This window comes from Cygnus olor, chromosome 24, assembly GCF_009769625.2.
Source record: "Cygnus olor isolate bCygOlo1 chromosome 24, bCygOlo1.pri.v2, whole genome shotgun sequence".
Classification (NCBI taxonomy): Eukaryota; Metazoa; Chordata; class Aves; order Anseriformes; family Anatidae; genus Cygnus; species Cygnus olor.
In genome coordinates, this window is record NC_049192.1 from 2,901,416 (window position 1) to 2,913,665 (window position 12,250).

The following is a 12,250-nucleotide window of genomic DNA, read 5'->3' on the forward strand; positions in this document are numbered from 1 at the left end:
TTTGTTTCTTACAAGAGCCTTAAGGCCAAACTTTTTTTGGGGGAAGGGGGGGGGGGTGTTCGCTAGCAATAGCTCATTGCATGTTGGCATTGAAGTCCAACTGCATTCAGTTTAGCTTGGAAGTCCGAAGACCTCCGTGGCGCTTCTCTGAAGACCTCAGTCTGCAGAGAAATCTGGCTAAGCCCGTGCCTAAACGAACGCAAGATGCACGCATGAGCGGGCACAGACTCACTACCACAGCTGGGAGAGAATATTTTTATGTTACTGGGTCTAGAGACAGCCAGTGGGGCAATGAAGTCACTCGTTTCTGATTTTGAAGTTGAGGATTGTCGACATTGCTTTGGAGAGCGGATGAACTTCTATTTCTGGCGAGGTGGAGCTAAGCCACTAGCTCAGTGTGCTTTAAGAGCTTTCAGAGAAATTGCACCTCAATTTGAGTATTATTATTTACTTCGGGACGTAGCTCAGGCTTTGGTTTGACAAAACACCAATGAGTAACTTCCATGCCTGGAAGGAGGGCAGCTATGCGACTTTTGGGAAAGGGCAGCGGAGCCCCTAATGCCGGGGCCGGGGGGGGAACGTGACCCAGAGCCCCCCTGCAGCCCCAACCTGCGCTGCCACGCAGGCCCCCTGTCTGCCTGCATTACGGCTCGAGCTCTGGGCTTGTGTCCCCAGGGCTGTTTGGGACCCGCGCTGTTCCTCGTGCCACTCCCCGACTGCTTTTTGTTTCTCTGCCTCTTTCCCTCCCGTTCCCCTTGGCTGCAGCGTGGGCAGATAATCGCCCGTTTGCAATTAGCAGCGCTTCCCATGTGCTCGCCAAGCTGTGACTGCGTTGTGGTAACGATCTCGTGAAACTGCTTCATTACTGAGCCCTCGTACGTAGCGCCAAGGCTGCATCTCGCTCCCTTGCACCAGTTTTTAAACTGATTTTGTTAGGGCAGCACTTGCGTTTTTGAGTGCATCGTATTACTACGTAACTGAATTCCTTTTGCTATGAGCTTGGTTCCTTTTTGAATAACCTGGCTACAACTCCATAGTTTATTAACCACAGGTCCTGTTACTGCAGTGCTTTTAAGAGCAGGGCTCCGAGGGCTGCCTCTCTCCGTAGCCATCAGTAAAACACACAGAGCAGAGACCATGCCTCCACCAGAACCGCTGGATCCCCTGCTCCAGCTGCCTGCATGCTTTCTCTGGACCTGGTACATCCCAGGAGCAGAGCTGGGGGCTGTGGCTTCCGCCACCTCCCCAGGTTCCCTGGGGCTCTGACTAGGTCGCGTTGCAGAGAGCAGCAGTACCACGACCCAAACGGCTCCTATGAGCCCTGACAGCTCTCTTAGCTAACAGACGATGGGCTAAATTTGAAGTGACATCTATAGTAGTAACAGAACCCCTTTGTAACGGCAAAAATAGTACTTTGTAGGGTCTTCTACCTCTTTCCTGACCCTCACACTAATTCAGAAGCATGACACCACAGGGAGAGCTGTGTTATCCCTTTGTTGGCCAGAGGGACTGGGACCAGGAGGGTGGCGCAGCCTCCCCGAGCCTTAATCCCTGAGTCTGTGCCACCTCCGGCTTGCAAAGCCATTCCCGGAGCACGGGGTGCCTTTCACCACATGGGTGAGGCTTCGCCCGTGCCTGTTATCAGTCCTGGCTCTGAGCGAGAAGGGGGCAAGGCCCCGGTAGGTTTCAAGGGGGGAAGAGGAAAAGGAAAGCGCAGTACCCAGCTCCTGCTTTGTGGTGGCTGCCGGAGCCCTCTCTGTAGTTGTTGTGGTGCTTGCGACGGTGGTGGCGGGCAGAGTGGTGGCGGCTGTAGTGGTGGTGGTGGTGTCGGTGGTGGTGGTATCGGTGGTGGTGGTGGCGGTGGTGGTGGTAGTTGTGGCAGTTGTGGTTGGGGTTGCCGTAGGGCTGGTTAGATCGATTGCAGTTGGAGGCAACCAGGTTGCGGCTGGCAGAGGGAAACGCAGACACTGGCTGTGGAGAAGCGGTTACGTCTCCTCGGGCTCGCCCTCGCCATTCCCAACGCCGAGCACGGCACCATGCAGACCTGGAGGTCTTTCCCCTTCCATAACCGGGGCGAGCAGGGAGCGGGCGAGGGGTGAGCGGCACCCAGCCCCTGCTCCTGTGCCCGCCCGGCGTGCGCCAGCCACCCAGCAGCTCCGCCGCCTGCGCTCTACCTCCCACCCCTCTGCCAGCCCCTCCTGGGCTGCACGGTGCTGCGGGCACCAAAGGGCAACACTGAGCAGGGTTTGTTGGGGGGATGAACAGGGTGGGCTGCTCAAACCCATCACCCTCTTCAGCTGAGAGCTCTCCAGGCTCTCCGAAATAAGGAACGGGACCGAACTCTTAAAACACCACCATCCAATTTGTCCTGGAGCAGGAAAGCCACGATTACACTAATTCAGCAGCCCCTGGACGACACCTCCAGCATTTTTGAGCTGCCAATTTGGCCTGCGGCTTAGCTGCGTCCTTCCCTGCTGGTCTCTGCGCTGGTCCTGCAGCCTGGTGATGAAGCAGCCTTAGCACTGCTGGGGCCTTAGCTCTTCGGTGAGTGCTGTCTGTTACTGTGCCATCACCGCCCCTCACCATTTACATTTAAATTAGGACAAAGGGCTTGGCACGCCCTAAGATTTCCAGGGGAAAAGTCTGCACAATTTGGTTTCTAAATAGCCCTTGTTTGCCCCCACCCACATGGGTGAGCAAAAGGGTAAAGGTGCACATTGCGCACACCTCTTGGTGTGGTTGCACAGGGTCCTGAACGCCACCGAAGGAGGGCGCACGGGCTTGAGCCGGCTGGAGGAGGCCATAAGGTGCCTGTTCGGCTTTGTGGCTTCGGCTTGGCTCAGGGCTGCAATTCTTGCTGTGAGCAGGAACAGAGCCCGTGGCTGATGCAGGGGCTGTAGCTGGCTGTCACGAATGGGAAACAGGAGCTAGCAACAGCACTGGTCTCATGGCTGGTGGAAGGGGCATTGGAAACTATTGCTGAATGCCCTCAGGTATGAAAGGGCATCGCTCTGTAAAGACTATTTGCCCTACTGCCTGAAAAGCTGCCAGCAGAAAATGCATCTGGAGAGCTGCTTAAACTGCCTAAGGTAAATGAAATCCTGTGGTGCTTGCATTAAATTGTATTTACTTACTCTTCTGTAGATCAAGGGATTACAAATCCCCATCAGGCAAATGAAAATGGCTATTGCAAATATCACCCAAATGAGAATAGCTCTTGGAAAGTGCTTTAAAAAGTGTCCCAGAGCAAAACCAGGGCTTGCTTTATCACCAAGCCAGTCCCAGCTCAGCTTGCATGGGAGCGAGCATCCCTTCAAGGCTACGAATACACCAGAGACCGTTCAGAAAGGCCAGAGCTAAGGTCCCAGGGTGGCCCCCTCAAAATCTGAGCCCTTCCAGCAGTCCCAGGGCAGAGGAGCGCAGCAGGTGAGGCCGTCCAGCTCCCTACTGTGCGCAGCTGCAATAAAACCACAGTTACAGGCACGTCCCCAGGGCATGGCCAGCACGACCCCGTGGCGTGCACCTCGCCACCGTAGGGACCGACCGACGGCGTCTCGCAGAGCCTCATGCAGCAGCACAGCGCCCGATGGAGCAGCAGCGGGATGGAGCAGCCGCCTCCCTCCCACCCCAGCCTCGTGCGACGGAGCCGACCCACCCGCGACAGACGGCAGCGACGGTGATGGGAGCCAGGCTGGGTGGGAGAATTGCACGACTTTGTCCTCGGGGGTGCACGTGGCGTCACAAAGCCGGCCCTGACCTGGCTGAGCCGTGGCAGTGGGGGGAGGGTGGGGGGGTGCTGGTCTGCATTGCTTTCGCTCACCCAGTTTTTACCAAGCCTTCGCTTTCCTGTGTCCTGAGGCTTACATTGCAAACGCCATTCTTGGGCTGAGAGGCAGGACCAGCTGTCTGCTGATTCATGGCATTTTTCAGGAGGTTAAGTGATTAGTGGGGTTACTGTGAGCCTGATCGCGCTGCAAGTCCTCAACTTGGGCTTGCAATGCCCACAATAACCCTGCACAGTGGGGCTGTGGTATTATTAGCTAATAGTACCACAACCTTATTAGCTAATGCAGCTCCTCTGTGAAGCCTCGATTCACAGCTAAGGAGAAGATGACCCACCAAGGCACCGAGCAACTTGCTGAAGGGCAGGAGCTGCAGGAAAAGCTGCTCCAACAGCCAGCTCCCAGCCCTGGTGCACGTCACTGCGCCACGCCGCTCCCGTGCAGCACCCCAGCAGACTGCGGGCATCGCCTGGCGCTGCTGCAGAGGCTTTAGCAGAAGGCGAGAGCCCTTGTTAACACTCCCCTAGACGGGCAGAGATGATCTGGGGTAAGATATCCCTTGTAGAGGGGAGCATCATCCTGCCTTATGAGCAGAGCCACGCTGCCTGTGGGATGTATCCCGCTGCACGGAGCTCTCCTGGATGCCACGGTGCCAGCAGCCCTCCTGTGATTGCCTGATCCGGGCATCCCAATCCTGGCCGATGGTGGTGCCAGAAGGGATTTGCCCACGCTGCTCCAGCAGAGCATGAGCTCTCCTGGAAACACTCCCCATGAGCGGGGCTATCGCATCGCATCAGGGTAACGCGGGCTCACACCCATCGAGTCCCCGTGAGATCGGCTGCGTGCGTCGGCACCGGGCTAGGAATGAGCCTGGCAGGACCGGGACCGGGTACAAGGTGGGAGCTTTGACTCCAGAAAGCAGGAGGTCAACGAGGGGCAGGAGGAGAGCCTGCCTGTGGACAGCACCGGGCAGGATGAGGCCAGCCTGGGCAGCGGGGCTCCTGCTGGGCTGGGGGATTTGGTCCTCATCTGCCCCAGGAACCACAGCTGCAGCCTCATTTGTGTTTGAATACAAAATGTATGCGGAAGAAAAAGCTCAGCTGGTAGATTTGGGGGAGAGAAGATAAGGGGCATTTACTGGCCTTTGAAATCCATCCCCTAATGAGAGCCGAGTTCGGCATGGGGGAAGGCAAAGCCAGTCTCCAACAGAAGATCAGAGCTCCCCCCAGACAGCGAGGGGCAGGGGCCCCAGCGCTGCGACCAGGGCAGGGCTCATTAAGGATGCTTCTGGCTGGCAGCTCCAGACCTGCTCGAACCAAGTGCTCGGTGTTAGAAGATCATCCCCATCCCAAAACCACGCACATCCTCCTGAAAACGCAGCTGTAACACTTCACTGGCTGCAGCAGTTCCGAGCTTTGCAGAGCAGCCGAATTTCTCTCTCTGCATTCCCCACTCGCGGGTTCACTCGGGGACTTTGGCAGCGTTTGCCTCGTGTGTAGATGCAGGACCACGCACCCGGCCTTCACCCGAGGGCTGGAGGAAGAAAATCTCCCCACTGCCTGAAAGCAGGAGGTGCTGCAGACAAGGGGCGGCCACTTTTCAAATTGCAGGGCAGAACAGCACCCTGAAAACTGGAGCGTCTAAGGAAGGAGGCTTCAAACAGCCCCAGCATGCCCAGAAAAGCCAGAGAAAAAGCCAGCAGTAGCAACGTCCATTCTCTGGCTCCCACAACAGCTGAGCCCCTCTTCCTGGAACACACAAACCACCGCTTAGCTCATAAATCGGCCCCGGCTTTGCAAGGCGCAGATTGCTTTTTCTGTCTGCAAGATACATTAGCCTCTCTGGTGGAGGAGACCGAGGGGCACGGTGGGGAGGAGACGCTCTCGTAATGGGCAGGGGATGCAGCAGTCTGGCTGTAGCAATTAATAGGCTGAGTAATGAGGGAGATGCTTGCAGCAGGAGGGCTGCTCGAGAGGCTCCTTCTCTTTGCTGTGCCCTGGCTCTTTGGGTTGGGAAAGGGCTGGTAAAAAGGAGCCCGAGCCCTGTGCAAAAACTGGGGGATGCTCAGATTGAAGAAATCTGCGAATAAGAATTGTAAAAGCGAAAATTCGAGGCATGGGAGAGGGAGGGAGCATGCTCTGAGAGGGGCTTGAGCCCTGCTCCAAGTGGTGTGGGGTATCACTGAGCAGTCGCGTGTTTTTGCAAAATACAAAAACCAACGCACAGCCATACTGCTCTTTAATTATTTAAAGATGCTTTTAATGTGTTGTTAGGCTGCAGTAACAGCTTTCCCTTGGGTGTGTCTACAAAATAATTAGGCTTGGAGAAATTTGATTAATTTTTCATGAATTTAGATGATTAGCCAAATACATTTTTGGACTTTTTTTTCCCTTCTCCCTCTCCCAGTTTCTAGCAACAGAAGGAGATTGTTAAAGTCTTTATCAAAAAGAAAAAAACCGCTCCAAATCTGACAGCTATAAGAAATTCAAGAACAGAAAGAAGCGATTGAATGACATCTAAAAGAGAGGGGTCAGCAGTTCTCTGTATCGCTGCTGCTGCCCATTTCCAAAATGAACAATTGAGCCTTTCTCCTCCGCTTCCTAGCTGTGGAGCGACAAGAAGGGAACAAACAAATCAATGTTTTGAAAGTCTAAGACCAATGCTGTTTACGACCCTGACAAAAGGACACACACAAGGGTAGTTTGGGATCCAGTTTTTGTTTGTTTCATTCGTTGTGTGAATGAGAGCCCTTTGCACGTCACCTGTTCCCCAAAGCAACTTTCCCTCCATCCAGCTCTGGCTTAGGAAATGTAAAGGCTTCCTAAGGTAAAGCCTCTGCCCTTCACTTTGATTTCATCAGCTTGCTCCAGTTTCTCACATGCCTACAGAACAGCTACGACCCCACGTATGCAAGGTTTCCCCTGGAAAAAAAAAAAGGCCATTTTTCAGTGCCAACAGCCGATGGCAAATAGCGCTTTACTGCAGTTTAAGACAACTTTCACTGTGAATCTGTAAAATCTACAAAATCTAGGTCACCGAGCGGAGATGAATCTTTAGAGAAAGGTCAAACGGCATTTCACTCGAAACCCGTACTGGTTTGGAAGAGGAACAGCCTCCCAGGACAAACACCGCTTCAATCACGGAAGGAGCTCCCGCAACCCGCCTCTGCTGGCTGCCCAGGATGTGCCCTAACACGAAACGACATTCGGTTCGATATCAGGATGAGGATTTGTTCTGTGTCTTGCTACAGCTTACACTACCTCGATTCCTCTCGAAGAAGTGTATCGCAGCCAGAAGGCTGTGAATGCTGAGAGTTAGTGCGTAAAGACCTACTGCTCCGCTTACTGCTTTTCAGCCTCCTTCCAGTGCTTGCATCTCTTTGCCATTTCTCCTAGCAGAACGGAAAAATAGAGGAATAGCCCCTATTCTTACAGAATTTAATGAACTTATCCTTTGAATGGCAACTCGTCCATCAAGCTTAGTTTAAGAACTTATTCCTGAATCGATATGATGCTGGAAGGATAAAGAGATCACGCCGTGCTTTCAAAGTTCAGCAATATCTGCTGAAAGTAGAAAACGACTTCAGAAGCCGATCCTAATCCACAAAGAAAATCTGGATTCTTGTGGATGGGCTAAACCCTGGCTGAGGTACGGCTTGCAGCAGTAAACCAGCCCTCAGGGGTTCCCAAAGGTTTCGCTTGTTTTCGGTTTCCCGACAGCCAAAGCAGACCAATCTGTTACCCCCTAATATTTATAGTTTAAGGAAGAGAAATACAGTAAAGAAAAGATTGGCAGCTATTCAGAAAGGGAAAATAAAAAGCAAAATAATGTTGAGTAGAGATGTCACTGCAACAAAATAAAAGGAGGAGAAACGTCTAGGAGGTAGGGAAGCACAACCTAGAGGTGCACAGAGCAGGTCCTGCGCTTTGGCAGTGCCTGCTCTGGGCTGGTCCTCGTGCCCTGGGGCTGCAGCCAGCAAGGGCAAAGCACGACCTCTTCTAGCACCCTTGGTGCAGGGCAGAGGGTCCAAAAAGAGAGACCAAAAGCTTTTCTGCAGCACTAGGGGTGAGCTGTGGCTGGACACATCCCCTAGCGCTGCTGCTGCCCCTCGAGCACTGGGTTACAGGGCTGTAACCCCTGTGGGAACGCCGCATCGGAGGGGGGAAAGTCGTGGCTGCAGCTCTTGCAAGAGGTGGGCGTCCTCTGGGCACCAAGTTATGCTAAGGCTTTGCACTGTTGACCTGGATAATTGGACGCTGGATTAATTGGGGATTCAGGTTTCCTTGAAGCAGGTGGATGCCCTGCCCCCCCGTCACGAGAAGGTTTCTGTGTGCTTCAGTGCTGCTGGAGAAATGTGCAATATAGAGGGCAAAGCCAGCAATAGCCTCGCATGCAGACATGCACAGCTGGGGCACAAACGTTGTCCTTAACCCTTTCAATGGGCTTGGAAGCAAAAGGATTGTCCTGCGTTAGAGCCCTGGCAGCCCTAAAAGGGAGAGGTTTGGAAAGGTTTTGGGGTGTTTCACTGGGCACTGCTGGGAAAGGTTTTTGGGTGTTTCACAGGGCAGTGATGCTGAGGCTTACAAAGGGAGAGGGCTGGTGCAGACCTGGAGCGAAAATCCTCATTAATAGTGCAACCTGACTCTCATTTCTGCTTGCACAGCCCGTGGCAGCTGCGCTGTTTGGCTGTCATTAGGCATCTCGGAGGCTGTTAAGGCTGCTCGGAGATATTTTGATCCCTGCAGACCCAGCCCTGGAGCCTGCCGCTGGTCCCCTCTGCCTGCGGTGCTCCATTTCACATGCCCGCATTCCACGTACCCAGTTCAGGCCCCTGGTGCTTCACCTTCCCATTGAAAGGGTTAACGGAGTGCATGCTTAATTGCCAGCACACGCGAGCGAGCGTGGAGTGAGCCTTGCCCCATGCCTGTTACCTCCTCCGCTGGTACGGTACCTGGGGTTGGCGTGGCTTCAGGGTGCAGTGCCAAGGATAGAGAGGGGAATACGAGGACAGCATAGAAGAGAAGGGAAGAGAAAACAAAGGAATATATAAAACAACCAGCACACACCAACGGGAGACTGGGGACCACTTGCACACAGTCACGAGAGACTCGAGAGAGAGGAAATAAATGCATTAGCTCCAACCCATCGCCCTCCTGCTTGCACGGGGCAGAGAGCAGGGACGATCCCTTGGAGCTGGAGGTTAACCACACACCGGCTCAGCTGCAGAGATGCCAGCGGTGTTGATTAAGCAAAGCACTTAAGCAGGTGCTTACACCTAATCCCAGCAAGGACCGGTTTTGACACCGAATTTTGCCTTTGGTTTTCTGGTGGGACTCTAACATCAGGTCTTAGCCTGCGTTGTGTGGGTGTGAGCCCTTGACACAGGGCAGCAGAGAGCTGGGTTTTATTCAGACTTCTCAGGTGAATGAGTCTGGCAAGCAGAAAATAACCCCTGAATGTTAATGGGTTTCATTTTCTTAATCTTTTTTTTTTTTTTTTCCAGATTCCCCTTTCGTGTAGCTTTGCAGCAGGTACCTCCATATCGAACTCATTTAGAGCTGCTAATTGTGCTCGTATGCCTGTCATTAACACAATTCGCCTATGCTGTGTTGTACCTCAGGGCTGCATGTTTTGAGGTCAAATGCCGTATTTCTGTAACTTTGCGTGGGGATTTGACATATCAACTTTTCTCTCTGCGTAAGCGCCAGCGCTTCATCCTTCCGCTGCGCCCCAGCGGTGCCTGGGGCCGCTGCAGAGCCCGGCGGGCAGAGCCCCTTACCTCGGTATGCGGACGTTGTCCTCACCTGCTGTTTGATGATACAAACCAGTTAAGCAATATACAATAGCTGGTGGTTATGGCTGTTTGTCAGCAGTGCCCTAACAGGCACCGTTACCAGCATGTAAAAGCAAACCCAGTAAAAACACATGTGAAATAACCAGAACCGCTGTCAGCACTGACGGCTTCAGTCCCATCCCTGTGCTCCGAGCAGTTCATTCAGCAAAGCCCCTTTTTTAAGCACTGATATTCCCCCTCTTGTGTTTGCCAGGGTGCAACCTAGCTGATGTTTTCTTTGTGCAGCCCCATCTCCGATCCTGTCACAGCAATTAGCGCTGCTGGAACCCACCTAAGACATGCCAGGAAGCATTTCATTTCCTCTGGGCCATCAGTAGGAATTACTTTTCCTACTCAGAGCCATTAGTTGGGGAGGGGGAGATGGAGGAAAGGAGACAAAAACCCCATTAAATCATTGCGCTAACTAAATCATAGGTCTTTTAGCAAATGCTAAAGAAAGGAAAGAGCCAGCTTTTGTCTCCCCGAGTTCCCTCAGGGCTCCTGAACTTTCACTTAGTTTGATGAATGCCTCACAACGGGCATTTTATCTCATTAGGGAACTGGGGCTCTGCTTTGGGTCAGGTCAGTTGCTGGCTGCGGGGTGATGGGGCAGCCTGGAAGATGCAGTTGCAGCACCTCCTGCCAGCACCAAAGAAATCATCTGCCCCATGTCCTGCTCTTACCGAGGCTGCAGAGGTGGTGCCTGGCTGTCCGTACTGCTCCTGCAGAGCTCTGAAGGGACAAACTTAGGGTGATTTAGCAAGAGTGCACAAGGCCAGTCATCTGCCCACCTCCGCAGCAGGTAGCAGATGTGCACCCATCGTTATCTCGCACTGCTCGCTCTGGGGACCTCCCAATTCCCTGACCTCCACATTTTGGCTGACATGTGCACATCACACCCCCAGCCCTGCCGCGAGGCCAGCAGCTGGGGCTCTGCACATACCTTCGTTCAGCAGGGCTGGCGACTCCTCCACGATGGTTTCTCCGTCTCCCACCTGGGTCCGAGCGCGCAGGAAGAATCGGTAGCGCGAGATGGGGTCCGTCCTCTGCAGGGTGAACCTTGTCTGATTGGGAGAGAAGTTCTCTACCAGGGTCCTGCCCGTTTTGGATCCGTTAACTGGGGAGGAAAGGCAGGTGGTGGCGGCTTCAGCTTGGGTTCGGAGGTACGCTGTGCTACGTCACCTGGCCCCCAGGGCAGGACCTGCAGGGAGCCCGGGGCCACAAGGGCTCTGAGACCTGGATCTGGTGCTGGGTACGCCTTGTCTAGGCATGGGGCTGGGGGACCTGCTGCCGCTGACACTCAGGGTGGCGTGCGTGACCAAGGAAAGCCCTAGCACGAGTGCCAAGGTCTCAGACAGAAAGCTGTCCTCCCCCCAGCATCACACAGAACGCGCTGTGCTCCGGGCAGCATCGCTTATGGAGCCAGGAGCTTGGGTTTGAGCACAAAACACTCGGACGGTGCTTGTAGGGCTTTCTAAACCTGAGGTCAGACTGATTTCCCTCCTTCTGTGCCTGAGCCTCGAGAAGTGCTGAGTGCCCACAGCTCTTTGGGGTCAGCTGCAAGCTGCAGATGCCCAGCACTGCTCCAGGACCCCCTCCAACACCAGTGGTGTTGTTTGGTGATGGAAGTCTCCTTACATAGAGCTTTCTGTGTTAGGCACGGAGGTAACTCAGCAGCAAGGAAAACACTGAATGACTTAGCTGTTATCACTAAGAAGATAAGATGTGGCACGTACAGGCTTGATATCTAAGGTTGTATCCTGTGAGGACTCCATTGGGATGCTCTGGGTGATCCCACTCCAGATTGATGCTCTCCAGATTTGGCTGTCGGATTCTTAAATACCTGGGGGAGCTGGGCACTTGGGAGGAGGATGAGACCAGGGAGGAGAGGGAAAGAAGAAAAAAAACACAAGATAACATACCTTACAATACTGTACACATCGCAGGCTGACTGATAACACCCAAGACACTCAGAAACACACACACACACAAAAGATCAGATACCCATTGAACAAGAACCTGTGCCAGGAACCATGCACCAGCCAGGGGGTTCAGCAGCCTGTGCAGGGACCCGAGCAGCTCTGCATGCACCGCGTTTACCTCCCCTCTATTTCTCTGTTGGAATGGTACAAAAACTTCTCTTACTGCAGGGCATCTTTGTGTTATTAATGTCTGGGGACCTGCAACAGGGATCTGGTGTATACAGTGGTCCTTACCCTGAGGAACGTCTGCTTTTATGGCTGCTTATTCAAAGCTAGTAAAGGCAGGAAAGCATTATACCTTCTGAAATTAAAGGATTCTCCTGGTTTACCCCTAGTTGCAGCACCTAACTGGGGAAAGAACTTGGCTTACTGATCTAAGACATCAATAATTATTTTTTAATGCAAGTTTTGCAGGATATCAATCCCCTAAGGATCAGTATAGAGCCAATAAAATAGCTTAGTGGTGTAGGAAAAAGCAAACCAATAGTTTATGACCAGAGTATAACCTGCTGTGATTGTTCAGTGCCACCCCATGGTGCCACACACCTCTAGCACGCAGGAAGGGAGCTAAACCAAGATGCACCCGATCGCCAAACTGCTGGGCTGAAACAGAGGCCTTGCTTTTTAACAAGCTGAATTGTATCTGGTCAAGG

The 12,250-nt window shown here is 53.3% G+C and overlaps 2 protein-coding genes across 9 annotated transcripts in view; one reads left to right on the forward strand and one right to left on the reverse strand.

Annotated features, from left to right (window-relative positions):
* RBBP5 (RB binding protein 5, histone lysine methyltransferase complex subunit) overlaps positions 1–12,250 on the forward strand; it is a 92,146-nt gene that overhangs the window by 72,996 nt on the left and 6,900 nt on the right. The gene's annotated exons all lie outside the window — the stretch shown is intronic.
* Positions 1–12,250, reverse strand: part of NFASC (neurofascin) — an 84,698-nt gene that overhangs the window by 15,692 nt on the left and 56,756 nt on the right. For 5 of the 8 annotated variants that reach the window (XM_040536150.1, XM_040536146.1, XM_040536145.1 and 2 more), the window contains 2 exons: positions 11,352–11,474; positions 10,559–10,732 (listed from right to left, as the gene is read on the reverse strand). In XM_040536150.1, coding sequence (XP_040392084.1) covers positions 10,559–10,732; positions 11,352–11,474 — 297 coding nt within the window. Of the gene's footprint in view, positions 1–1,720; positions 1,946–8,733; positions 8,749–10,558; positions 10,733–11,351; positions 11,475–12,250 lie in introns of all 8 variants that reach the window. The other 3 variants (XM_040536143.1, XM_040536144.1, XM_040536142.1) reach the window with 1 other exon arrangement.